A 25,493-nucleotide genomic window follows, 5' to 3' on the forward strand; every position below is an offset into this window, starting at 1 on the left:
CTGTTCCCTCCCAAGTTTCTTCCTCTTCTGCTACCTCCCAGGTTCCTGTCTCTTCTGTCCCCTGCCACGCTTCTCCAGTTCCCTCCACCCTTTCGCCCCCCCCTACCTTGGTACAGTCCAATACAGTTCCAATCTTTACTCATCCTCCCCCTACCATTCCCAATATTGTCTCCCATACAACATCTCTGAATTCTGAAACACTTGAAGCAATCTCTGAATATATTGCAGAGACCAAACCATCAATGGACACTGATCCACCTTCCGCTCTTTCTCTCTCCTCTGCTCCATCTGCGCAACTCCTTTCTTCACAGCGCACCGTTCCTTCGCTGCTTGAACATTTTCCACTGCCTCCGCATGTGGACTTTTCTAACCCTCCTAGTCCGTAGGAACCCTTACCTGCGGATTTCAAGTATCTTTATCATTGCCATTCATGGCCTTTTTACAGTGGAATATACGTGGCCTCAGGGGTAATCGGGGTGAGCTTCAGATGTTACTCTCCCAGTTTGCCCCTGTTGGTGTTTGCTTACAGGAACCAAAATTACACTCTGCTGTTATTTCTCACATCTCAGGCTATAATTTATTGTATTCTTCAGATCCTTTTCCTGATGGGACCTTTAATGAAAGTGCCCTTCTTCTCCGCACTGATATTCCGTACCATCAGCTATTTGTTCATACTTCGCTGCATTACACAGCAGCCCGTATCCACTTACATAGGTGGTATACGCTCTGTTCTTTATATCTCTCTCCTTCTCGGGCATTATCTATTCCGGATTTTGCCTTCCTTGTTTCGTCATTACCGCCACCAATTCTGTTACTTGGTGATTTTAATGCCCACCATTTCCTCTGGGGAGGGTCTCACTGTGATTCCCGTGGAATTCAGTTAGAGGCTTTTCTTGCCACCCACCCCCTCCATGTTTTAAATACAGGTACTCACACCCATTTTGATCCTCGGACTCATACTCTCTCTTGCATCGATCTCTCAGTTTGCTCTTCCTCCGCCGCATTAGACTTTACTTGGTCTGTTCTCCCGGACTTACATGACAGTGATCATTTCCCAATCATTCTTACTTCCCCTTCATATTCGCCACCTCTTCGCACCCCACGCTGGCAATTTAATCGGGCAAATTGGAACCTTTACTCACACCTGACTGTTTTTAAAGAGGTTCCTTCTTCGTCCTCCATCGATGAGCTTTTACACCTCTTCTCATCCTCCGTTTTCACCGCAGCTTCTCATTCTATACCCCAAACTTCGAGCAGGCATTCTCAGAAATGCGTGCCTTGGTGGTCTCCTGCTTGTGCTCGTGCAGTACGTTTGAAACGCGCTGCATGGGGCAGGTACCGGTACAATAGAACCACAGAGCGACTCCTTGATTTTAAACAGAAGCGTGCGATCGCTCGCCGTGTCATCCGTGACGCTAAACGCACTTGCTGGCGAGATTATGTCTCCACCATCACCTCTGCTTCCTCTATGAGTGCAGTCTGGAAAAAAGTACGAAAACTGAGTGGTAAATATTCTCCTGACCCGGCTCCTGTTCTGCGGGTTGCCGGTGTTGATATAGCAAACCCACTAGATGTTGCCAATGAAATTGGCAATCATCTGGTCCGTATTTCTCAGGGACTCCATCTATGCCCCTCATTTCTTTCCTCAAAGTCTGCCAGAGAGTTAGCACCCTTGGACTTTTCTTCTCTCAGAGAAGAACAGTATAATGTGCCTTTTACACTTCAAGAACTGGAGGCAACACTCTCAGCTTGTCGATCATCGGCAGCTGGGCCCGACGACATTCATATTCGTATGCTACAACATTTACATCAGTCAGCCCTTGCAGTCCTATTACGCCTTTACAATCTTATTTGGTCACAAGGAGTTCTTCCACAGCTGTGGAAATCCGCCATTGTTCTCCCTTTCCGCAAACCAGGCACTACGGGACATGAAACCTCCCACTATCGTCCCATTGCTCTTACCAGTGCAGTTTGCAAAGTAATGGAACGTCTAGTAAATAGACGTTTAGTGTGGTATTTAGAGACACACAACAGTCTCTCCACTCGTCAATATGGCTTTCGTAAGGGACGTTCTACCATAGACCCCTTACTGCGCTTGGATACGTATGTTCGTAATGCCTTTGCGAATAACCACTCAGTTATTGCCATATTTTTTGATCTTGAGAAGGCATATGACACAACTTGGAGGTATAATATTTTAGCCCAAGCCCACTCCTTAGGCCTTCGAGGCAATCTACCATCCTTCCTTAAGAACTTTTTAACTGACAGGCATTTCCGTGTTCGGGTTAATAATGTGCTCTCCCCGGACTTTATCCAAGCTGAAGGTGTCCCCCAGGGATGTGTTCTGAGCACAACACTTTTTCTCCTTGCTATTAATGATTTGGCCTCTAGTCTTCCATCAAATATTTGGTCATCACTCTATGTTGATGACTTCGCTATTGCCTGTGCAGGCGCTGACTGTCACCTCCTTACAGTTTCTCTCCAGCATGCAGTCGACCGTGTTTCCAATTGGGCCACCACACATGGGTTTAAATTTTCCAGCACTAAAACCCACCAAATCACTTTCACTAGACGCTCTGTCATCTCTGATCATCCTTTGTACCTCTATGGCTCACGTATCCCTGAACGTGATACAGTCAAGTTTCTGGGCCTCCTCTTTGATCGTAGGTTATCCTGGAAACCTCACATTACCTCTCTGAAGGCAACTTGTCACAGCCGGCTGAACCTTCTTAAAACCCTTGCTCATCTTTCGTGGGGAGCTGATCGTCGAACCCTCCTTCACCTACATTCCACCCTTATTTTATCGAAACTTGATTATGGTGACCAGATCTATTCAGCGGCATCTCCTGCTACTCTCTCTAGCCTTAACCCCATTCATCACCAAGGATTACGTTTATGCCTTGGTGCTTTTCGCTCTTCCCCTGTCGAAAGCCTCTATGCAGAAGCGAACGTTCCATCCTTATCCGATCGCCGTGATGCCCATTGCCTGCGCTACTATGTACGCTCTCATGATCTCCGCAATCCTTCCATTTATAGAATGGTCACTGATATTAGTAGACATTCTTTATTTGTTCGCCGCCCCTGCTTACTCCGTCCCTTCTCTCTTCGCCTTCATTCGCTCTTGTCTTCTCTTCAACTACCACCTTTCTATGTACATGTAGCATCACACTTTTCCCTACCCCCCTGGGAAGTTCCAGCTGTTCGAGTCTGTTCTTTCTCCCTCCCTTGCTCGAAAGCCCAACTGTCTACGGTCGCTTCCCGCTCTCTTTTTCTTGACCACTTTCACTCTCATTCTCATGCCATTGCTGTGTACACAGATGGCTCTAAGTCTTCTGACGGCGTAGGATTCGCAGCAGTGTTTCCGGACAGCGTCGTACAAGGGCATTTACTATCTTCAGCTAGTATTTTTACTGCTGAATTATATGCCATCCTTACAGCACTTATCCGTATTGCATCTATGCCTGTGTCATCATTTGTGGTTGTCTCAGACTCCCTTAGTGCTTTACAGGCTATACAAAAATTTGATACACCTCACCCCTTAGTCCTCCGTATCCAACTTTGGCTACGCCGCATCTTTACTAAGCATAAAGATATTGTTTTTTGTTGGGTCCCTGGTCATGTTGACGTACAGGGCAATGAACAGGCAGACACTGCTGCGCGGTCAGCAGTACATGACCTACCAGTTTCTTATAGAGGTATTCCATGTACGGACTATTTTGCTGTAATATCTTCCCACCTTCACACCCGTTGGCAACAACGTTGGTCTACTATGCTCGGCAACAAACTTCAGTCTATTAAACCGAGTATAGGTTACTGGCCGTCTTCTTATCACCAGTGTCGAGGTTGGGAGACTACTCTCTCCCGTCTTCGCATTGGCCATACTCGTCTTACTCATGGATATCTCATGGAGAGGCGTCTTGCTCCTCTCTGTGAGAATTGCCAAGCTCCATTATCAGTCAGCCACATTCTGTTGGACTGCCCACTTTATCAACGAGCACGCAGAATTTACCTCTGTCGTCGTCTTCGCCCCGCTGCTCTCTCTTTACCTTCCCTTCTCGCTGATGGACCCACCTTTCATCCGGACTCTCTCATTGACTTTTTGACAACGACTGACTTACTCCACAAATTTTGATACGTTCAGCCCTTTCTACTTGTATCTCTTGCTACCCTCTACCCCCGTACTATCCCCTGCCCCGCTGTTTTCTGTAACCTGCTGATCATCCCCCCTCCCTTCTGCCATCCAATTCCCTTGCTTCCTTCCCTACCCTGCAGCGCTGTATAGCCCTTGTGGCTTAGCGCTTCTTTTTGATTATAATAATAATAATAATCCTTGATGCTAGTGAGGGGCTCTTGATTTAGGGAATTGGATCTGTGCTCCAGTTCCCCGAATTAAGCCTGAATGCCTTCCATATCCCCCCAGGCGCTGTATAATTTATTTATTTATTTGTTTACAATTTGAGCACACATACAGAGGTACAAAAAAATACAGATAAGAGCAGCATGCCAAAGCCACTTATACTATGCATAGCATTACGGGCTGGCTTAAGATTAACTAATCCTACGGGTTTAGCGCTTCCCCTTGATTATAATAATAATAATAATTAATCTTAAGAGGATAGTACGTATACTGAGAGTGGCGAAACTTTTCCAAGGAGAAACTTAAAAAGTCTTCTAACCATTAGTTAGACCTTATTAATGCAAGGGGCCCTCCACCAAACTGGGCCCCGTCCCCCCATCACCTAAATCCAGCACTGATGATTTTTTTTTCTTTATGGGTTTTTCTTTCCTTTTAGGTCACCCTGCCTCGGTGGGAAACGGCCGACCGGTTAAAAAAAAAAAATTAAGTTACCCATTGAAAAATATTTTCTTTAGTTAGTGTTGACAAGAGATCAGCTGAGGTGACGGCAGCTGCCAGGACCATCACAATCATCTATCTCACTCTTAAAATGGGACATTTATTCTCTAAAAGGAAGAGCAGAGTGACAGAACACGACAAAGCTTTACTGGTGTGTGTTAAACCCGGTTGTGTGAGCTGTGGTAAGCCACCTGGACGGTGGCTTGGTTAAGTGGCTTAGTTCTCACGTGTTTGTTATTATTTGTGAATATATGGCTTGTAAAACTGATAAGTTGATAAGTGAGACTTGTGCAACATTTGAGTTGGTTTATTATGGAAATGTTTCGCCCATACAGTGGCTTCTTCAGTGCAGAAATAAGGTGGGAGGTGAGGAGTTTGAAGTAATCAGTCCCTCAGCCTGGTGTTAATGTGTTGAGTTGACAAAAGTCAAGATTGATGGACTGAACAATCTTGACAAAAGTCAAGATTGATGGACTGAACAATCTTGAAAAAAGTTAAGATTGATGGACTGAACAATCTTGACAAAAGTTAAGATTGATAGACTGAACAATCTTGACAAAAGTTAAGATTGATAGACTGAACAATCTTGAAAAAAGTTAAGATTGATAGACTGAACAATCTTGAAAAAAGTTAAGATTGATAGACTGAACAATCTTGAAAAAAGTTAAGATTGATAGACTGAACAATCTTGACAAAAGTTAAGATTGATGGACTGAACAATCTTGACAAAAGTTAAGATTGATAGACTGAACAATCTTGACAAAAGTTAAGATTGATAGACTGAACAATCTTGAAAAAAGTTAAGATTGATAGACTGAACAATCTTGACAAAAGTTAAGATTGATGGACTGAACAATCTTGACAAAAGTTAAGATTGATAGACTGAACAATCTTGACAAAAGTTAAGATTGATGGACTGAACAATCTTGACAAAAGTTAAAATTGATGGACTGAACAATCTTGACAAAAGTCAAGATTGATGGACTGAACAATTTTGACAAAAGTCAAGATTGATGGACTGAACAATTTTGACAAAAGTCAAGATTGATAGACTGAACAATCTTGACAAAAGTCAAGATTGATAGACTGAACAATCTTGTCAAAAGTCAAGATTGATGGACTGAACAATCTTGACAAAAGTCAAGATTGATAGACTGAACAATCTTGACAAAAGTCAAGATTGATAGACTGAACATGTTGACTCCAGGTTGAGGGACTGATTACTTCAAACTCCTCATCTTCATCTTCCACCTTCTTCTAAACTGGACTGAAGAATCTACAGTGTGGGGGAAACGTTTCCGTAATAAAGTTACCTAATTGTCTCATTTATCCACTTCTATTTGTTACTCTTGAGTTGTGTGTGAATTGTGTTTTATTGCAAGGTGTTGGACTCTTACGGTTTTAGCGCAAATAATTCTTGGGGAATCTAGGTGTATTGGCTCTTAGTAAGTCTTAAATTGTTAGAATTGTGGGTTATTGTTAGAATTTTGAGTTATTGTTAGAATTATGGATTGTGAGAATTTTAGCTTTTGTTAGAATTTTGGGTTATCAGAGGTAATTTACATATATGTTACCTGGAGAGAGTTCCGGGGGTCAACACCCCTGCGGCCTGGTCTGTGACCAGGCCTCATGGTGGATCAGGGCCTGATCAACCAGGCTGTTACTGCTGGCTGTACGCAATTCAACATACGCGCCACAGCCCGGCTGTTGAGACACTGGTAAAAAGCTTGTCTTGGGAGGCAAAATTGGCAGATGAGCCAAGGTATAGTGGTGCCATCTCCCTTTATATTGAGGTGAGACAAGTTTCCAACATGGCAGTGAAAAGGCTGGAGACAGTGATGTTATGTTTCAGAGGAGTTTGTTGTCTTGCATAGTACCATACCTATCAATTACCTAGGATAACCCCCCAAAAAATCAAAGTTATTTATTTCCATTGGGTGTCCTTGTATTTCCAATGGGCTCCTTGTATTTCCAATGGGCTCCTTGTATTCCCAATGGGGTCTTTGTATTTCCATCGGGGTCCTTGTATTACCATCGGGATCCTTGTATTTCCATCGGGGCCCTTGTATTTCCATTGGGGTATAATTCAGACAGTGGAGGAGGGGCATTTAGAAAGGACAGACCAAAATAAAATGACAAAGAGTGTATACTCTCGGGTGGAAGGAAGGAGGGATGAGGATTGTCCCTGGCAGGGTTTGAGGGAAGGGTGAATGTTTAAAGAATAAAATGACTTATATTTTAACTAAATTCAGTAAACTTCTTATTGTTAGTTTTCTTCTCAAGAAGACCTAAGTCATAAAATTACACTTGTTCAAACAAATTACGTATTTGATTGTAAAATATTGTATACAGTACAGCCTCTCCTCACTTAATGGAGTTCCGTTCCTAAGACCACATCGGTAAACGAATTCGTCACTAAGCAATAATGGTAGTGAATTTGTGTCAGTATCTTTGATATTGTTTTAATGTCACCTTTGCACCATTTATAACATTTTTAGTATATTTTTAAATGTTTATACAGTAGTGTACTGTATATTGTAATAAACAGAATAAATCAGCTCTAATATACATTATTTAGGTATGCATACTGGTCAGAGAGCCCATCCTAAGTCTGAGGCATCGGTAAACGAGTACGTCGCTAAGTGAGGAGAGGCTGTATATATCCTGATACATTTTCAATCACACATCAGCCCCCTCCCACCAGGGTAGGCTGACCTCCCCTCCTCCAAAGAAAAAAAGATACACATAGTGTCCAGATATTACAGTTCAAATAATACTGAGAACTGAAACATCCTCACCCCTCCTCCAGAGTGCAGGCACTGTAATTCCCATCTCCAGGACCTTAATGTGGCTGTTCATTTTTCCTGAATATCTTCATAAATGTTATCTTAATTACTTTGCTCCAACAGCACATGAAATGCTGTTGGATCAAACTTGCTAGTTGCTCCAGATCCTACCACTTTAAGGGGCATCCCCTTAAAGAGTAAGATGACTTGTATTGTTGATAATGAATGACACATGAAAAAGAGAATACTTGAGTTATTTCTGATGTAGTGTCATTCTTTGATCTTTTAATCCATTTAAATATCTCACAGAATCAAAAATAAAATGTGTTCTTTTTACACGTATATTGATGAAAGCATTTTTTCAGCAACTAAAAACAACTCGAGACAAGATCCATCAGTACCAGAAGCGATCAGAGGCAACAGTTGAAAAAGACAGACAACTTGCAAAGAAGCTTATACGAGATGGTAAAAAGGAGTAAGTACACATATTTAAGTATCGAGATATTTGTACTTTAAAGTCTTGATGATCTTTCCAACTTTCTATGAGGGGTTTGCAAAGGAAGATGGTGGCTGCAAGAATGTAGCTCAGTGTTCGCAAGAGTTGCTCTTCCTAAGAGTATGCAGTCTTCATTTCAGCTACCTGTGTCAACACCTTGATGGGGCTACATTGTCTGTCCTCCTCTCCAGTGGTCCCACTGTAATTTGCTAACTGACACCAATATGTTATTTTAACTATGACCCCTATATTGTTTTTTGCAGATGTCCAAGTTGTATGCAGATATAATTAATTATATTAAGTAAAAGGACATATGTACAACTAATGCAACTTTTTATTGTGGCAACATTTCGCTCTCTGCGACAGTAAAACGTTGCCACAATAAAATGTCACATTTGTTGCACATGTATCCTTTTACATACCACTATTGCCATTTTGTGGAACTTTTACTCTGCTACTTAATTACTTGATAGAAAAATAAATGCACATGAACTACTATTTATCACATCATGTACAGTTGATGTTGTTATGAGAATAATAATTATGTGATGTCTGCTGCATAAAGACATCATTAAATATTTTATGCAGTTACAGTGGAACCTCGGTATAGGACCCTAATTCATTTCAGAAGGCTGTTCGAGTGCCGCTCCATTTGAGTATCGAGTAAGTTCTTCCCAACCAATTTTCTGTTTGGTTGGCTGTTATCGCTAATCGTCGTAGGCTCCATGGTGACTCATTCATACAAATAATACAAAAAACACCAAAAAATGTGAAGAAACACGAAATAGATTACAGCGAAGTTCTGGCAGGTCATATTTGTTTGGTCGAGTGCTGAGCTTTGTTTGAGTAGGTAGCTGATCATATACCGAGGTTCCACTGTACAGTTTATAAATCCATGTCAGAGGTGAAGACTAATCCATAATCTTCACCTCTAAACAATACAGGTATTTTCTTTATATCTAACTTTGCTTCTTTCTACAGACGGGCCTTGTTACTGCTGCGCAAGAAGAAGTTTATAGAGGAACAGCTGAAGAAAACCGACGGAACACTAGATAATATTGAAAAAATGATTCAGGACATTGAATTTTCTCAGATAGAAATGCAGGCATGTATATTTACAACTTCGCCATTCCTAAATGAGAGAAAATAAATAAATATATACTGTAAATATATAAATAAATATATAAATAAATATATATAAATAAATATATATAAATATATATATATATAAATTTTTTTTTTTTTTTTTTTTTTCAACAAGTCGGCCGTCTCCCACCGAGGCAGGGTGACCCAAAAAAGAAAGAAAATCCCCAAAAAGAAAATACTTTCATCATCATTCAACACTTTCACCACACTCGCACATTATCACTGTTTTTGCAGAGGTGCTCAGAATACAACAGTCTAGAAGCATAAACATATAAAGATACACAACATATCCCTCCAAACTGCCAATATCCCAAACCCCTCCTTTAAAGTGCAGGCATTGTACTTCCCATTTCCAGGACTCAAGTCCGACTATATGAAAATAACCGGTTTCCCTGAATTTTTTTTTTTTTTTTTTTTTTTTCAACAAGTCGGCCGTCTCCCACCGAGGCAGGGTGACCCAAAAAAGAAAGAAAATCCCCAAAAAGAAAATACTTTCATCATCATTCAACACTTTCACCACACTCGCACATTATCACTGTTTTTGCAGAGGTGCTCAGAATACAACAGTCTAGAAGCATACACATATAAAGATACACAACATATCCCTCCAAACTGCCAATATCCCAAACCCCTCCTTTAAAGTGCAGGCATTGTACTTCCCATTTCCAGGACTCAAGTCCGACTATATGAAAATAACCGGTTTCCCTGAATCCCTTCACTAAATATTACCCTGCTCACACTCCAACAGATCGTCAGGTCCCAAGTACCATTCGTCTCCATTCACTCCTATCTAACACGCTCACGCACGCTTGCTGGAAGTCCAAGCCCCTTACCCACAAAACCTCCTTTACCCCCTCTCTCCAACCCTTTCGAGGACGACCCCTACCCCGCCTTCCTTCCCCTATAGATTTATATGCTTTCCATGTCATTCTACTGTGATCCATTCTCTCTAAATGACCAAACCACCTCAACAACCCCTCTTCTGCCCTCTGACTAATACTTTTATTAACTCCACACCTTCTCCTAATTTCCACACTCCGAATTTTCTGCATAATATTTACACCACACATTGCCCTTAAACAGGACATCTCCGCTGCCTCCAACCGTCTCCTCGCTGCTGCATTTACCACCCAAGCTTCACACCCATATAAGAGTGTTGGTACTACTATACTTTCATACATTCCCTTCTTTGCCTCCATAGATAACGTTTTTTGACTCCACATATACCTCAACGCACCACTCACCTTTTTTCCCTCATCAATTCTATGATTAACCTCATCCTTCATAAATCCATCCGCCGACACGTCAACTCCCAAGTATCTGAAAACATTCACTTCTTCCATACTCCTCCTCCCCAATTTGATATCCAATTTTTCTTTATCTAAATCATTTGACACCCTCATCACCTTACTCTTTTCTATGTTCACTTTCAACTTTCTACCTTTACACACATTCCCAAACTCATCCACTAACCTTTGCAATTTTTCTTTAGAATCTCCCATAAGCACAGTATCATCAGCAAAAAGTAACTGTGTCAATTCCCATTTTGAATTTGATTCCCCATAATTTAATCCCACCCCTCTCCCAAACACCCTAGCATTTACTTCCTTTACAACCCCATCTATAAATATATTAAACAACCATGGTGACATTACACATCCCTGTCTAAGACCTACTTTTACCGGGAAGTAGTCTCCCTCTCTTCTACACACCCTAACCTGAGCCTCACTATCCTCATAAAAACTCTTTACAGCATTTAATAACTTACCACCTATTCCATATACTTGCAACATCTGCCACATTGCTCCTCTATCCACTCTATCATATGCCTTTTCTAAATCCATAAATGCAATAAAAACTTCCCTATCTTTATCTAAATACTGTTCACATATATGCTTCAACGTAAACACCTGATCTACACATCCCCTACCCACTCTAAAACCTCCTTGCTCATCCGCAATCCTACATTCTGTCTTACCTCTAATTCTTTCAATTATAACCCTACCGTACACTTTTCCTGGTATACTCAGTAAGCTTATTCCTCTATAATTTTTACAGTCTCTTTTGTCCCCTTTCCCTTTATATAAAGGGACTATACATGCTCTCTGCCAATCCCTAGGTACCTTCCCCTCTTTCATACATTTATTAAACAAAAGTACCAACCACTCCAACACTATATCCCCCCCTGCTTTTAACATTTCTGTCATGATCCCATCAGTTCCAGCTGCTTTACCCCCTTTCATTTTACGTAATGCCTCACGTACCTCCCCCACACTTACATTCTGCTCTTCTTCACTCCTAAAAGATGGTATACCTCCCTGACCAGTGCATGAAATTACTGCCTCTGTTTCTTCCTTAACATTTAAAAGTTCCTCAAAATATTCTCGCCATCTACCCAATACCTCCATCTCCCCATCTACTAACTCCCCTACTCTGTTTTTAACTGACAAATCCATATTTTCCCTAGGCTTTCTTAACTTGTTTAACTCACTCCAAAATTTTTTCTTATTTTCATTAAAATTTCTTGACAGTGCCTCTCCCACTCTATCATCTGCTCTCCTTTTGCACATGCATGTACAAGCATATATATGCATGTATACACATCCCTCTGGGTTTTCTTCTATTTTCTTTCTAGTTCTTGTTGTTGTTTATTTCCTCTTATCTTCATGGGGAAGTGGAACAGAATTCTTCCTCCGTAAGCCATGCGTGTTGTAAGAGGCAACTAAAATGCGTTGCCTCTTACAACACGCATGGCTTACGGAGGAAGAATTCTGTTCCACTTCCCCATGAAGATAAGAGGAAATAAACAACAACAAGAACTAGAAAGAAAATAGAAGAAAACCCAGAGGGATGTGTATACATGCATATATATGCTTGTACATGCATGTGTAGTGTGACCTAAGTGTAAGTAGAAGTAGCAAGACGTACCTGAAATCTTGCATGTTTATGAGACAGAAAAAAAAGGACACCAGCAATCCTACCATCATGTAAAACAATTACAGGCTTTCGTTTTACACTCACTTGGCAGGACGGTAGTACCTCCCTGGGTGGTTGCTGTCTACCAACCTACTACATATATATAATATATATATATATATATATATATATATATATATATATATATATATATATATATATATATCTATATATATATATATTTTTTTTTTTTTTTTTCAACAAGTCGGCCGTCTCCCACCGAGGCAGGGTGACCCAAAAAAGAAAGAAAATCCCCAAAAAGAAAATACTTTCATCATCATTCAACACTTTCACCACACTCGCACATTATCACTGTTTTTGCAGAGGTGCTCAGAATACAACAGTCTAGAAGCATAAACATATAAAGATACACAACATATCCCTCCAAACTGCCAATATCTTTCTTTCTTTCTTTCAACACACCGGCCGTATCCCACCGAGGCGGGGTGGCCCAAAAGGAAAAACGAAAGTTTCTCCTTTTACATTTAGTAATATATACAGGAGAAGAGGTTACTAGCCCCTTGCTCCCGGCATTTTAGTTGCCTCTTACAACACGCATGGCTTACGGAGGAAGAATTCTGTTCCACTTCCCCATGGAGATAAGAGGAAATAAACAAGAATAAGAACTAGAAAGAAAATAGAAGAAAACCCAGAGGGGTGTGTATATATGTGCTTGTACATGTATGTGTAGTGTGACCTAAGTGTAAGTAGAAGTAGCAAGACGTACCTGAAATCTCGCATGTTCATGAGACAGAAAAAAGGACACCAGCAATCCTACCATCATGTAAAACAATTACAGGCTTTCGTTTTACACTCACTTGGCAGGACGGTAGTACCTCCCTGGGCGGTTGCTGTCTACCAACCTACTACCTATAATTCTTCCTCCGTAAGCCATGCGTGTTGTAAGAGGCAACTAAAATGCCGGGATCAAGGGGCTAGTAACCACCTCCTCCCGTATAAATTACTGAATTTAAAAAGAGAAACTTTTGTTTTTCTTTTTGGGCCACCCTGCCTTGGTGAGATACGGCCGGTTTGTTGAAAAAAAAAAAATATATGTATATATAAGTGGAATAAGAATCTTTCCTCCGTAAGCCATGCGTGTTGTAAAAGTCAACTAAAATGCCGGGAACAATGGGCTAGTAACCCCTTTTCCTGTAAAGATTACTAAAAAGAATAAGAAGAAGAAAATTGTCAAAGTGGGAAGTCTGAATGTGCATGGATGTTGTGCAAATGATAAGAAAGAGATGATTGTGGATGTTATGAATGAGAAGAAACTGGATGTCCTGGCTTTAAGTGAAACAAAGCTGAAGGGGGTGGGAGAGTTTCAATGGAGAGGAATAAATGGGATTAGGTCAGGGGTTTCAAATAGAGTTAGAGCTAAAGAAGGAGTAGCAATAATGTTGAAGGATAAGTTATGGCAGGAAAAGAGGGACTACAAATGTATAAATTCAAGGTTTATGTGGAGTAAAATAGATTGGATGTGAAAAGTGGGTTATAGTAAGTGTGTATGCACCTGGAGAAGAGAGAAGTGTAGAGGAGAGAGATTCTGGGAAATGTTGAGTGAATGCATGGGGAGTTTTGAACCAAGTGTGAGAGTAATGGTGGTTGGGGATTTCAATGCTAAAGTGGGTAAAAATGTTATGGAGGGAGTAGTAGGTAAATTTGGGGTGCCAGGGGTAAATGTAAATGGGGAGCCTTTAATTGAGCTATGTGTAGAAAGAAATTTGGTAATAAGTAATACATATTTTATGAAAAAGAGGATAAATAAATATACAAGGTATGATGTAGCACGTAATGAAAGTAGTTTGTTGGATTATGTATTGGTGGATAAAAGGTTGATGGGTAGGCTCCAGGATGTACATGTTTATAGAGGTGCAACTGATATATTGGATCATTATTTAGTTGTAGCTACAGTTAGAGTAAGAGGAAGGTGGCAACAACAAGTAAGAGGAAGGTGAAAGTGTATAAACTAAGGGAGGAGGAAATTCGGGCGAGATATAAGCGACTATTGGCAGAAAGGTGGGCTAGTGCAAAGATGAGTAGTGGGGGGGGGGGTTGAAGAGGGTTGGAATAGTTTTAAAAATGCACTATTAGAATGTGGGGCAGAAGTTTGTGGTTATAGGAGGGTGGGGGCAGGAGGGAAGAGGAGTGATTGGTGGAATGATGAAGTAAAGGGTGTGATAAAAGAGAAAAAGGTAGCTTATGAGAGGTTTTTACAAAGCAGAAGTGTTATAAGAAGAGCAGAGTATATGGAGAGTAAAAGAAAGGTGAAGAGAGTGGTGAGAGAGTGCACAAGGAGAGCAGATGATAGAGTGGGAGAGGCACTGTCAAGAAATTTTAATGAAAATAAGAAAAAATTTGGGAGTTAAACAAGTTAAGAAAGCCTAGGGAAAGTATGGATTTGTCAGTTAAAAACAGAGTAGGGGAGTTAGTAGATGGGGAGAGGGAGGTATTAGGTAGATGGCGAGAATATTTTGAGGAACTTTTAAATGTTGAGGAAGAAAGGGAGGCGGTAATTTCATGCACTGGCCAGGGAGGTATACCGTCTTTTAGGAGTGAAGAAGAGCAGAATGTAAGTGTGGTGGAGGTACGTGAGGCATTACGTAGAATGAAAGGGGGTAAAGCAGCTGGAACTGATGGGATCATGACAGAAATGTTAAAAGCAGGGGGAGATATAGTGTTGGAGTGGTTGGTCTTTCTTTCTTTCTTTCAACACATCGGCCGTATCCCACCAAGGCAGGGTGGCCCAAAAGGAAAAACGAAAGTTTCTCCTTTTACATTTAGTAATATATACAGGAGAAGAGGTTACTAGCCCCTTGCTCCCGGCATTTTAGTCGCCTCTTACAACACGCATGGCTTACGGAGGAAGAATTCTATTCCACTTCCCCATGGAGATAAGAGGAAATAAACAAGAATAAGAACTAGAAAGAAAATAGAAGAAAACCCAGAGGGATGTGTGTATATATATATGCCTGTACATGTATGTGTAGTGTGACCTAAGTGTAAGTAGAAGTAGCAAGACGTATCTGAAACCTTGCATATTTATGAGACAGAAAAATGGACACCAGCAATCCTACCATCATGTAAAACAATTACAGGCTTTTGTTTTACATTCACTTGGCAGGACGGTAGTACCTCCCTGGGCGGTTGCTGTCTGCCAATCTACTACCTATAGGAGTGGTTGGTACTTTTGTTTAATAAATGTATGAAAGAGGGGAAGGTACCTAGGGATTGGTGGAGAGCATGTATAGTCCCTTTATATAAAGGGAAAGGGGACAAAAGAGATTGTAAAAATTATAGAGGAATAAGTTTACTGAGTATACCAGGAAAAGTGTACGGTAGGGTTATAATTGAAAGAATTAGAGGCAAGACAGAATGTAGGTTTGCGGATGAGCAAGGAGGTTTCAGAGTGGGTAGGGGATGTGTAGACCAAGTGTTTACATTGAAGCATATATGTGAACAGTATTTAGATAAAGGTAGGGAAGTTTTTATTGCATTTATGGATTTAGAAAAGGCATATGATAGAGTGGATAGGGGAGCAATGTGGCAGATGTTGCAAGTATATGGAATAGGTGGTAAGTTACTAAATGCTGTAAAGAGTTTTTATGAGGATAGTGAGGCTCAGGTTAGGATGTGTAAAAGAGAGGGAGACTATTTCCCAGTAAAAGTAGGTCTTAGACAGGGATGTGTAATGTCACCATGGTTGTTTAATATATTTATAGATGGGGTTGTAAAAGAAGTAAATGCTAGGGTGTTCGGGAGAGGGGTGGGATTAAATTATGGGGAATCAAATTCAAAATGGGAATTGACACAGTTACTTTTTGCTGATGATACTGTGCTCATGGGAGATTCTAAAGAAAAATTGCAAAGGTTAGTGGATGAGTTTGGGAGTGTGTGTAAAGGTAGAACATAGAAAAGAGTAAGGTGATGAGGGTATCAAATGATTTAGATAAAGAAAAATTTGATATCAAATTGAGGAAGAGGAGTATGGAAGAAGTGAATGTTTTCAGATACTTGGGAGTTGACGTGTTGGCGGATGGATTTATGAAGAATGAGGTTAATCATAGAATTGATGAGGGAAAAAAGGTGAGTGGTGCGTTGAGGTATATATGGAGACAAAAAACGTTAAATATGGAGGCAAAGAAGAGAATGTATGAAAGTATAGCAATACCAACACTCATATGGGTGTGAAGCTTGGGTTGTGAATGCAGCAGCGAGGAGGCGGTTTACCTGGAGAGAGTTCCGGGGGTCAATGCCCCCGCAGCCCGGTCTGTGACCAGGCCTCCTGGTGGATCAGAGCCTGATCAACCAGGCTGTTACTGCTGGCTGCACGCAATCCAATGTACGAGCCACAGCCTGGCTGGTCAGGTACCGACTTTAGGTGCTTGTCCAGTGCCAGCTTTAAGACTGCCAGGGGTCTATTGGTAATCCCCCTTATGTATGCTGGGAGGCAGTTGAACAGTCTCAGGCCCCTGACACTTATTGTATTGTCTCTTAACGTGCTAGTGACACCCCTGCTTTTCATTGGGGGAATGTTGCATCATCTGCCAAGTCTTTTGCTTTCGTTGTGAGTGATTTTCGTGTGCAAGTTCGGTACTAGTCCCTCTAGGATTTTCCAGGTGTATATAATCATGTATCTCTCCCGCCTGCATTCCAGGGAATACAGGTTCAGGAACTTCAAGCGCTCCCAGTAATTGAGGTGTTTTATCTCCGTTATGCGCGCCGTGAAGGTTCTCTGTACATTTTCTAGGTCAGCAATTTCACCTGCCTTGAAAGGTGCTGTTAGTGTGCAGCAATATTCCAGCCTAGATAGAACAAGCGACCTGAAGAGTGTCATCATGGGCTTGGCATCCCTAGTTTTGAAGGTTCTCATTATCCATCCTGTCATTTTTCTAGCAGCTGCGATTGATACAATGTTATGGTCCTTGAAGGTGAGATCCTCCGAAGTGATCACTCCCTGGTCTTTGACGTTGGTGTTTCGCTCTATTTTGTGACCAGAATTTGTTTTGTACTCCGATGAAGTTTTAATTTCCTCGTGTTTACCATTCCGGAGTAATCGAAATTTCTCATCGTTGAACTTCATATTTTTTTCTGCACCTCATTGAAAGATTTGGTTGATGTCTGCCTGGAGCCTTGCAGTGTCTGCAGTGAAAGACACTGTCATGCAGATTCAGGTGTCATCTGCAAAGGAAGACACGGTGCTGTGGCTGACATCCTTGTCTATGTCAGATATGAGGATGAGAAACAAGATGGGAGCGAGTACTGTGCCTTGTGGAACAGAGCTTTTCACCGTAGCTGCCTCGGACTTTACTCTGTTGACTACTACTCTTTGTGTTCTGTTTGTGAGGAAATTTTAGATACATCTACCAACTTTTCCTGTTATTCCTTTAGCACGCATTTTGTGCGCTATTACGCCATGGTCACACTTGTCGAAGGCTTTTGCAAAGTCTGTATATATTACATCTGCATTCTTTTTGTCTTCTAGTGCATCTAGGACCTTGTCGTAGTGATCCAGTAGCTGAGACAGACAGGAGCGACCTGCTCTAAACCCATGTTGCCCTGGGTTGTGTAACTGATGGGTGGCAACCTTGCTTCTTAGGACCCTTTCGAAGACTTTCATGATATGGGATGTTAGTGCTATTGGTCTGTAGTTCTTTGCTATTGCTTTACTGCCCCCTTTGTGGAGTGGGGCTATGTCTGTTGTTTTTAGTAACTGTGGGACGACCCCCGTGTCCATGCTCCCTCTCCATAGGATGGTAAAAGCTCGTGATAGGGGCTTCTTGCAGTTCTTGATGAACACGGAGTTCCATGAGTCTGGCCCTGGGGCAGAGTGCATGGGCATGTCATTTATTGCCTGTTCAAAGTCATTTGGCATCAGGATAACATCAGATAGGCTTATGTTTACCAAATTCTGTGGCTCTCTCATAAAAAATTCATTTTGATCTTCGACTCTCAGTCTGGTTAGCGGCTCGCTAAAAACTGAGTCATATTGGGACTTGAGTAGCTCACTCATTTCCTTGCTGTCAACTGTGTAGGACCCATCTTGTTTAAGTAGGGGCCCGATGCTGGACGTTGTTCTCGACTTTGATTTGGCATAGGAAAAGAAATACTTTGGGTTTCTTTCGATTTCATTTATGGCTTTTAGTTCTTCCCGCGATTCCTGACTTCTATAAGATTCCTTTAGTTTAAGTTCGATGTTTGCTATTTCTCTGACCAGTGACTCCCTGCGCATTTCAGATATATTGCCCTCTTTTAGCCGCTCTGTTATTCTTTTTTGTCGCCTGTCTCTTTCTATTTTACATCTACTCCTCCATTTTCTTAAAGGAATAAGCCTTGAGCATACATCGAGTGCCACCGAGTTAATCTGTTCTAGGCATAAGTTGGGGTCTGTGTTGCTTAGTCTATCTTCCCAGCTTATATCGGTTAGGACTTGGTTTACTTGGTCCCACTCTATCTTCTTGTTATTGAAGTTGAATTTGGTGAAGGCTCCCTCGTGACTAATCTCATTATGTCGGTCTGGGGCTCCGCGCATACATGTCTGAACCTCGATTATGTTGTGATCTGAGTATATTGTTTTTGATATGGTGACATTTCGTATCAGATCATCAGTGTTAGTGAAGATGAGGTCTGGTGTATTCTCCAGTCTAGTGGGCTCTATTATTTACTGGTTTAAGTTGAATTTTGTGCAGAGATTTAAAAGCTCGTGTGTGTGAGTTTTCGTCAGAGCTGCCTCCTGGTGTTATCACTGCAACAATATTATTTGCTATATTCCTCCATTTTAGGTGCCTTAAGTTGAAATCCCCCAGGAGCAAGATGTTGGGGGCAGGAGCTGGCACATTTTCCAGACAGTGGTCAATTTTTAACATTTGTTCCTGGAATTGCTGGGACGTTGCATCCGGAGGCTTGTAGACTACCACAATGACTAGGTTTTGGTTCTCGATCTTTACTGCTAAAACTTCCACTACATCATTTGAGGCATTTAGCAGTTCTGTGTAAACAAGTGACTCTGCAATATACAGGCCAAGGCCCCCCCCCCCCCTTTGCCTGTTCACTCTGTCGCATCTGTATAGGTTGTAACCTGGGATCCACATTTCGTTGTCTAAGTGATCCTTTATGTGGGTCTCTGTGAAAGCTGCGAACATTGCATTTGCCTCTGCAAGCAGTCCACGGATGAAAAGTATTTTGTTGTTCGTTGCTGGCTTTAGATCCTGTATATTTGCAAAGAAGAATGGAGGCAGTGGAGATGTCCTGTCTAAGGGCAATGTGTGGTGTAAATATTATGCAGAAAATTCCGAGTGTGGAAATTAGGAGAAGGTGTGGAGTTAATAAAAGTATTAGACAGAGGGCTGAAGAGGGGTTGTTGAGGTGGTTTGGTCATTTAGAGAGAATGGATCAAAGTAGAATGACATGGAGAGCGTATAAATCTGTAGGGGAAGGAAGGCAGGGTAGGGGTCGTCCTCGAAAAGGTTGGAAGGAAGGGGTAAGGGAGGTTTTGTGGGCGAGGGGCTTGGACTTCCAGCACGCGTGCATGAGCGTATTAGATAGGAGTGAATGGTATTTGGGACCTGACGATCTGTTGGAGTGTGAGCAATGTAATATTTAGTGAAGGGATTCAGGGAAACCGGTTATTTTTATATAGCCGGACTTGAGTCCTGGAAATGGGAAGTACAATGCCTGCACTCTAAAGGAGGGGTTCGGGATATTAGCAGTTTGGAGGGATATGTTGTGTATCTTTATACGTATATGCTTCTGAGCACCTCTGCAAAAACAGTGATTATGTGTGAGTAAGGTGAAAGTGTTGAATGATGATGAAAGTATATTCTTTTTGGGGATTTTCTTTCTTTTTTGGGTCACCCTGCCTCGGTGGGAGATGGCCGACTTGTTAAAAAAAAAAAAATAGTGGAATTGTAAATGATTTTTTAACACCTAAAACTATGCCTTTATATCATCCTCACTCTTAATATATTTATTCCTTAGTATTAATTGGGATGGGAATATTAATTCAGAGATTTTTCATTTAGAAATACATTTAATTCATTTTTAATTATTGAGTTACAAGCAAAGGTATGATAATGGCAGGAAGATATACATCTACTTAATGTTCAATCGATTCACATTGTCAACATTCATGGCAACAGTATCCTGATTCAATTGTGTCCTTTCAGGTGGTTGATAGTCTGAAGATTGGCAATGAGTCGCTGAAACAGATCAATGCAATGCTCAGTATTGAAGATGTCGAGCACATCTTGGATGAGACTCAAGAGGCAGTGGAAAAACAACGGGTATGTTATGAATTATTGCCAAAATACTTTTTCCCTTTACCCACATCGGCCTATTTTCCATGAACCTGTGATCTAACATGGGTATTAGTTATGATCTCACAGGTATTAGATAGACTTGATTTCAGTTATTAGTCTTGACCTTATAAATATTAGATAGTCTTGGTCTTGTGGGTGTTGGTCATGACGTCATACATGTACTAAATAGTCGTGATCTCATATGTCATGACTGATCTTAGCGTCAACAGGTATTAAACAGCATTGACTTCATATATTCAGGTACGTATATTTGATAGTCTTTACCTCACACCGGCATATCCTGCCGATTCTGGCTTAATCAAGAGTATTACAGTATCAAGGCATCTTCTTCCTTCCTTGAAAGAAATACAGTATTGGAAGTTTGCATAATATTTTTGATTCACAGTTTGTCTCTATGGGAAATGACCATCTTGGTAAAAAAAAAAAAAAAAAATATGAGTCGATGATTTAGAGTTTTATATTTTGTTGAAACTTAAAATATTTTACTTATAGGAAGCTGATTTAAGTAGATATTACAGATTTATAATTAAAATATACATGTATTACTGAAAGTAATTACAGTACAATGTGTGTTGTAGGAGGTGACTAAAATGTCGGGAACAAGGGGTTAGTAACCCCTTCTCCTGTATACATCACTAAATTTAAAAAGAGAAACTTTCGGTTTTCTTTTTAGATCACCCTGCCTCGGTGGGATACGACTGGTTCATTGAAAAAAAAATTACAGTGCAATATTAATTACTGTATATATTAACCCTTGACTGCTGGTTGCCTAGCTGTTTATTAACAACACATTTTGGCCTGAAATTATCTATTTGTAGTTACAGGAGCAGATTATTACATTCATGGAGAACACTAAACCCATAATGTTCATACACATCTTGGGGGGCGGGGGTAATGGTAGGCAATCAGGTTCAGTTTCTAGGATCAGAAGTTCCTCACCAGCATCTCCTGTACCCTTGAGGGGTACAGGAGATGTTCTATGTTAATGATGTCCCAACTTCAGTAATTATTCATTATTTTTTTAGATTTCCAAGGCTTGTAGCACTATTTGCCTCATTGAATCAGTCTCATTGTTGCACCCTACTGTTTACGAAGATATCATATATATATATTAACTCTAATTTTAGTATATTTTATGGGGAAACTATAAATACATAGAGATCATATGGTATCTGGGGAATAGGAGGCAATTGGGTTTGATTCTAGGAAATGAATGAAGAGCCCCTCACTGACATTTTAAGGGACATACTATAGAATTTTTTATACGTAGGGTTTTTGTCCACTTAATACAGGTCCCCCTCAACATTCGTAAGGGTTAGGGGATCACGAGCCTTGCAAATGTTTGGTGCCCCAATATATTGTAGGGAAATATAATGTAATACTGCTTCCTTAACTTGTTGAATCATAAAATACATGAAAATGTCATAAATTGTACTAAATACATACATATTATGGTTTAATAACATATATGTTATTAAATACCACTGCAAGTCCCTACTACCCTCCCTCCGACCCCCGCAACTGGCAGCCAGCCCTCCCACCACTGTGTGGTGAGTGTTTTGTTTGTTCATTATTTGCTATTAAACTACAGTATAAATAATGTAAACCCATCCATGACTGCATATTGGAATGGCTATTTGGACAGGTATTGGATGGTGACGTCAAGTGTTTACTCTTGAACACAGCAAAGAATCAAACATTTCTGCTACTGCTAATAATAATAAATACGACCGAATTGAAGAAGGAAATTGTACAAAAATATGAGGGTTGAAGCAATAGTGGAGGGAGTGGTTGACACATCGTCAGCATGGCTTTGTTTATGCTGGAGTGAGCATTAGTCTCCATGCTCTTCCAAACATTTCATAATTCATTGTGTTTGTTGCTTGTAGATTGAGTGCGATTGGAGTGGTAGAGGCAGTGATATTTAATAACATACATGTTATTAAATACCATTGCCTCACCCACTACCTCTACCATTCCAATCGCACTCAATCTACAAGCACCAAACACAGTGAATGATTGTGAAATGTTTGGAAGAGCATGGAGACTAATACTCACTCCAGCATAAACAAAGTCACACTGACGATGTGTCAACCACTCCCTCCACTATTACTTCAACCCTCGTATTTTTGTACAATTTCCTTCTTCAATTCGATCGTATTTATTATTATTAGCAGTAGCAGAAATGTTTGATTCTTTGCTGTGTTCAAGAGTAAACACTTGATGTCACCTTCCAATACCTGTCCAAATAGCCATTCCAATATGCAGTCATGAATGGGTTTACATTATTTATACTGTAGTTTAATAGCAAATAATGAACAAACAAAACACTTACCACACAGTGGTGGGAGGGCTGGCTGCCAGTTGCGGGGGTCGGAGGGACTCACAGGTGGCGGGAAACTTAAATGTGATTTGGCGGCTGGGAATTCGCGAATGTGTGAAGCATGCGAATGTTGAGGGAGACCTGTAATTCTTCATTTGTATATACTGCAGTATCATTTCTCTTATACCTGTCATGGTTTCACCTTTTCTTCTTACTTCATCATACACATGTCAGTACATGTAGAATAGTAAGCAAATGCACTTGTTTCTGCAGGAGATTGATGCTCTTCTAAGTGGAGGGTTGCTAACAGAGGAAGACGAGACTGCTGCGGAGGAAGAACTGGATGCCATTATTGCTGATGCTATTCAGAAACGGCTACCTGAGGCTCCCACAGATGTTGAGAATCCAGAAGTGGTGCTTCCTGATGTTCCTGAAACTCTGCCGGGTATAGTTTTTCCATGTGGTGGTTCAATCAGGTCATGCTTTAAATATGAATGCAATTTACATAACATGGTTAATTAGGCATCAGCATGAGCCTTTCCAATGCCCTACTATTTTATTTATTCATTCATTTATATGTGAAGATCTAAACCTGTGGGGGGTTGTTCAATGCAAGTGTGAAAGGCTTGAGGCTCCTTCTGTGTGGGAAGTCATTCACTGCAAGTAGTAGTGTATTATTATAATCAAAACAAAGGGTCAAACAGCACTGCAGGGCAGGGGGGGGGGGGGTGCTGGAGCAGAGATAATAGTGGAGGTTCATTCTTTTGTTTTCTAATAATGGCCAGGTCTAATCAAGTAGGCTGTTTTGGAGCTATCTAGGACTCGAGACCCCTCATGGAAGGTTCCTTGATGTTGGTGAGGGGCTCTTGATTTAGGGAATTGAATCTGTGCTCCAGTTCCCCGAATTAAGCCTGAATGCCTTCCACATCCCCCCCTGGGCGCTGTATAATCCTACGGGTTTAGCGCTTCCCCCTTGATTATAATAATAATAGGACTCGAGAACAAAAGTACAAGATATTTCTCCCATTTGTTAGTAGATTTTGTGTACCTTTAAATTTGATATCAAGGAGAAGCACTAAACCTATATAGCACTTAAGAACAGGAGGTAATCAGTTTGATTTAAGGAAACACATCTCATGATTCCTGCTAGGGGAGCTGTTTCCATAGACCTGCCATCTGATGGACTGAAATCTAGTAGGCCTAGTCTTCAATGACAGCCCCCCTAGCAGGAGTTATGAGAAACTGGTATGAGGTAGGCATACTGTCTACAGGGAGGGATAGATCCAGTTGATGTCTTCCACTGTATTATAGGATAGTCTGAGGAGTTATCATTGGAAAGTGTATTTATGCTTCAGTATACAGAATATCATGGGAAGTGCTAATCCCATAGGGTTTATACAGTGCTTGTGGGGAAGGATGCAAGGAATTGGAGCACAGGTTCAGTACCCTAGATCAAGAGCCCCTCACCAATATAAAGGAACCTTCCTTGAGGGGTCAGTATAATAAATCTTCTTATCAAAATGTTAATGAAAGTATGTGTTCATAGGTTTCTCTCTTTCAGAGGCAGAGAAGAAGGCGCAGAAAGAAAAGGTTGCTATGGCGGCATCCTAATACTTGGCTTATGGTTCCCCATTCATATATGCTTCCTATGGGATTGCCTTGGCTCGAGTACCCTGAGTGCTGACTTTGCTAGACAGTGGTACATCAACAATATTCCAAGTACAGTATTCAGTGTAATAAATGATCTCCAATAAGATTGAATTTTATTAGGGCTCAAATATTTCGTTAAGATTGGCACAGTTCTTACATATTGCATCATTGCAGACATCTTTAAATGAAGTCAGCCAACAGTAATGATTTATAAATGCACTCATGAAGAATTATGTTAACCCCTTGCACACAAGACATTTTGTGCATGTCAGACTTCATATTTTTACCAAAAAAGTGGTAAAATATTTTTATATTTCCTCCATACCACACAAAACTGTTTTGAATGACATTAATAATTCTCAGTGTAGAATTTTTTTTTATTCCACATATGGTATAATGAATATCAATCAATTTTGGACACATTATTATATTTGCCACAAAGCAGTATAATTCAAACTCTAGTCTTGTTTAAGGTACTTTCTGCATAAACATTGATGTATCTGCAACCATAAATGGGTAAATTACTGACAAGGATAACTAATATGACATTTTATTGTGACAACATTTTGCACTCCTGGAGAGAGAAATATTGCCATAATATAATATTAGTTGCATCTGTATCCATTTAACTAATGTTTTCTCAGTAAATGAAAAAGAATACTATATAAAACAAAAGGAACATGTGAAAGAATTTGGAATAATTATGTCAGCTGACCTTTCTCAAAGAATACAATAAGATAAAGGTCACGACAGGGTGGATATTGAGAACCTTAAAAACAAGGAAATAATGCCAGCAATGATATTTTTCAAATTTCTAGTGCTTCCTCCTCTTCAAGGGGGGCTCCTTGGCGTGGTGAAGAGGCTCTTGGTCTGAGGAATTAGCCCTGTCGGTCTTCTTCCTCAGACCGAACCTAATTACCCCCCATTCTCCCCTCCCCTATCC

At 40.7% G+C, this 25,493-nt stretch overlaps 1 protein-coding gene across 1 annotated transcript; it reads left to right on the forward strand.

The window, feature by feature from the left end:
- Positions 1-4,852: 4,852 nt before the first annotated feature.
- On the forward strand, positions 4,853-24,654 carry Vps20 (vacuolar protein sorting 20). Its single transcript, XM_053796157.2, has 6 exons — positions 4,853-5,006; positions 8,007-8,116; positions 9,119-9,242; positions 20,425-20,541; positions 23,174-23,345; positions 24,462-24,654. Exons 1-6 carry the CDS (start codon positions 4,947-4,949, stop codon positions 24,509-24,511), a joined length of 633 nt encoding a protein of 210 aa, XP_053652132.2. The 5' UTR covers positions 4,853-4,946; the 3' UTR covers positions 24,512-24,654.
- Positions 24,655-25,493: the final 839 nt, after the last annotated feature.

The sequence above is a fragment of the Cherax quadricarinatus genome, chromosome 83 (assembly GCF_038502225.1).
Source record: "Cherax quadricarinatus isolate ZL_2023a chromosome 83, ASM3850222v1, whole genome shotgun sequence".
In the NCBI taxonomy this organism is placed as follows: Eukaryota; Metazoa; Arthropoda; class Malacostraca; order Decapoda; family Parastacidae; genus Cherax; species Cherax quadricarinatus.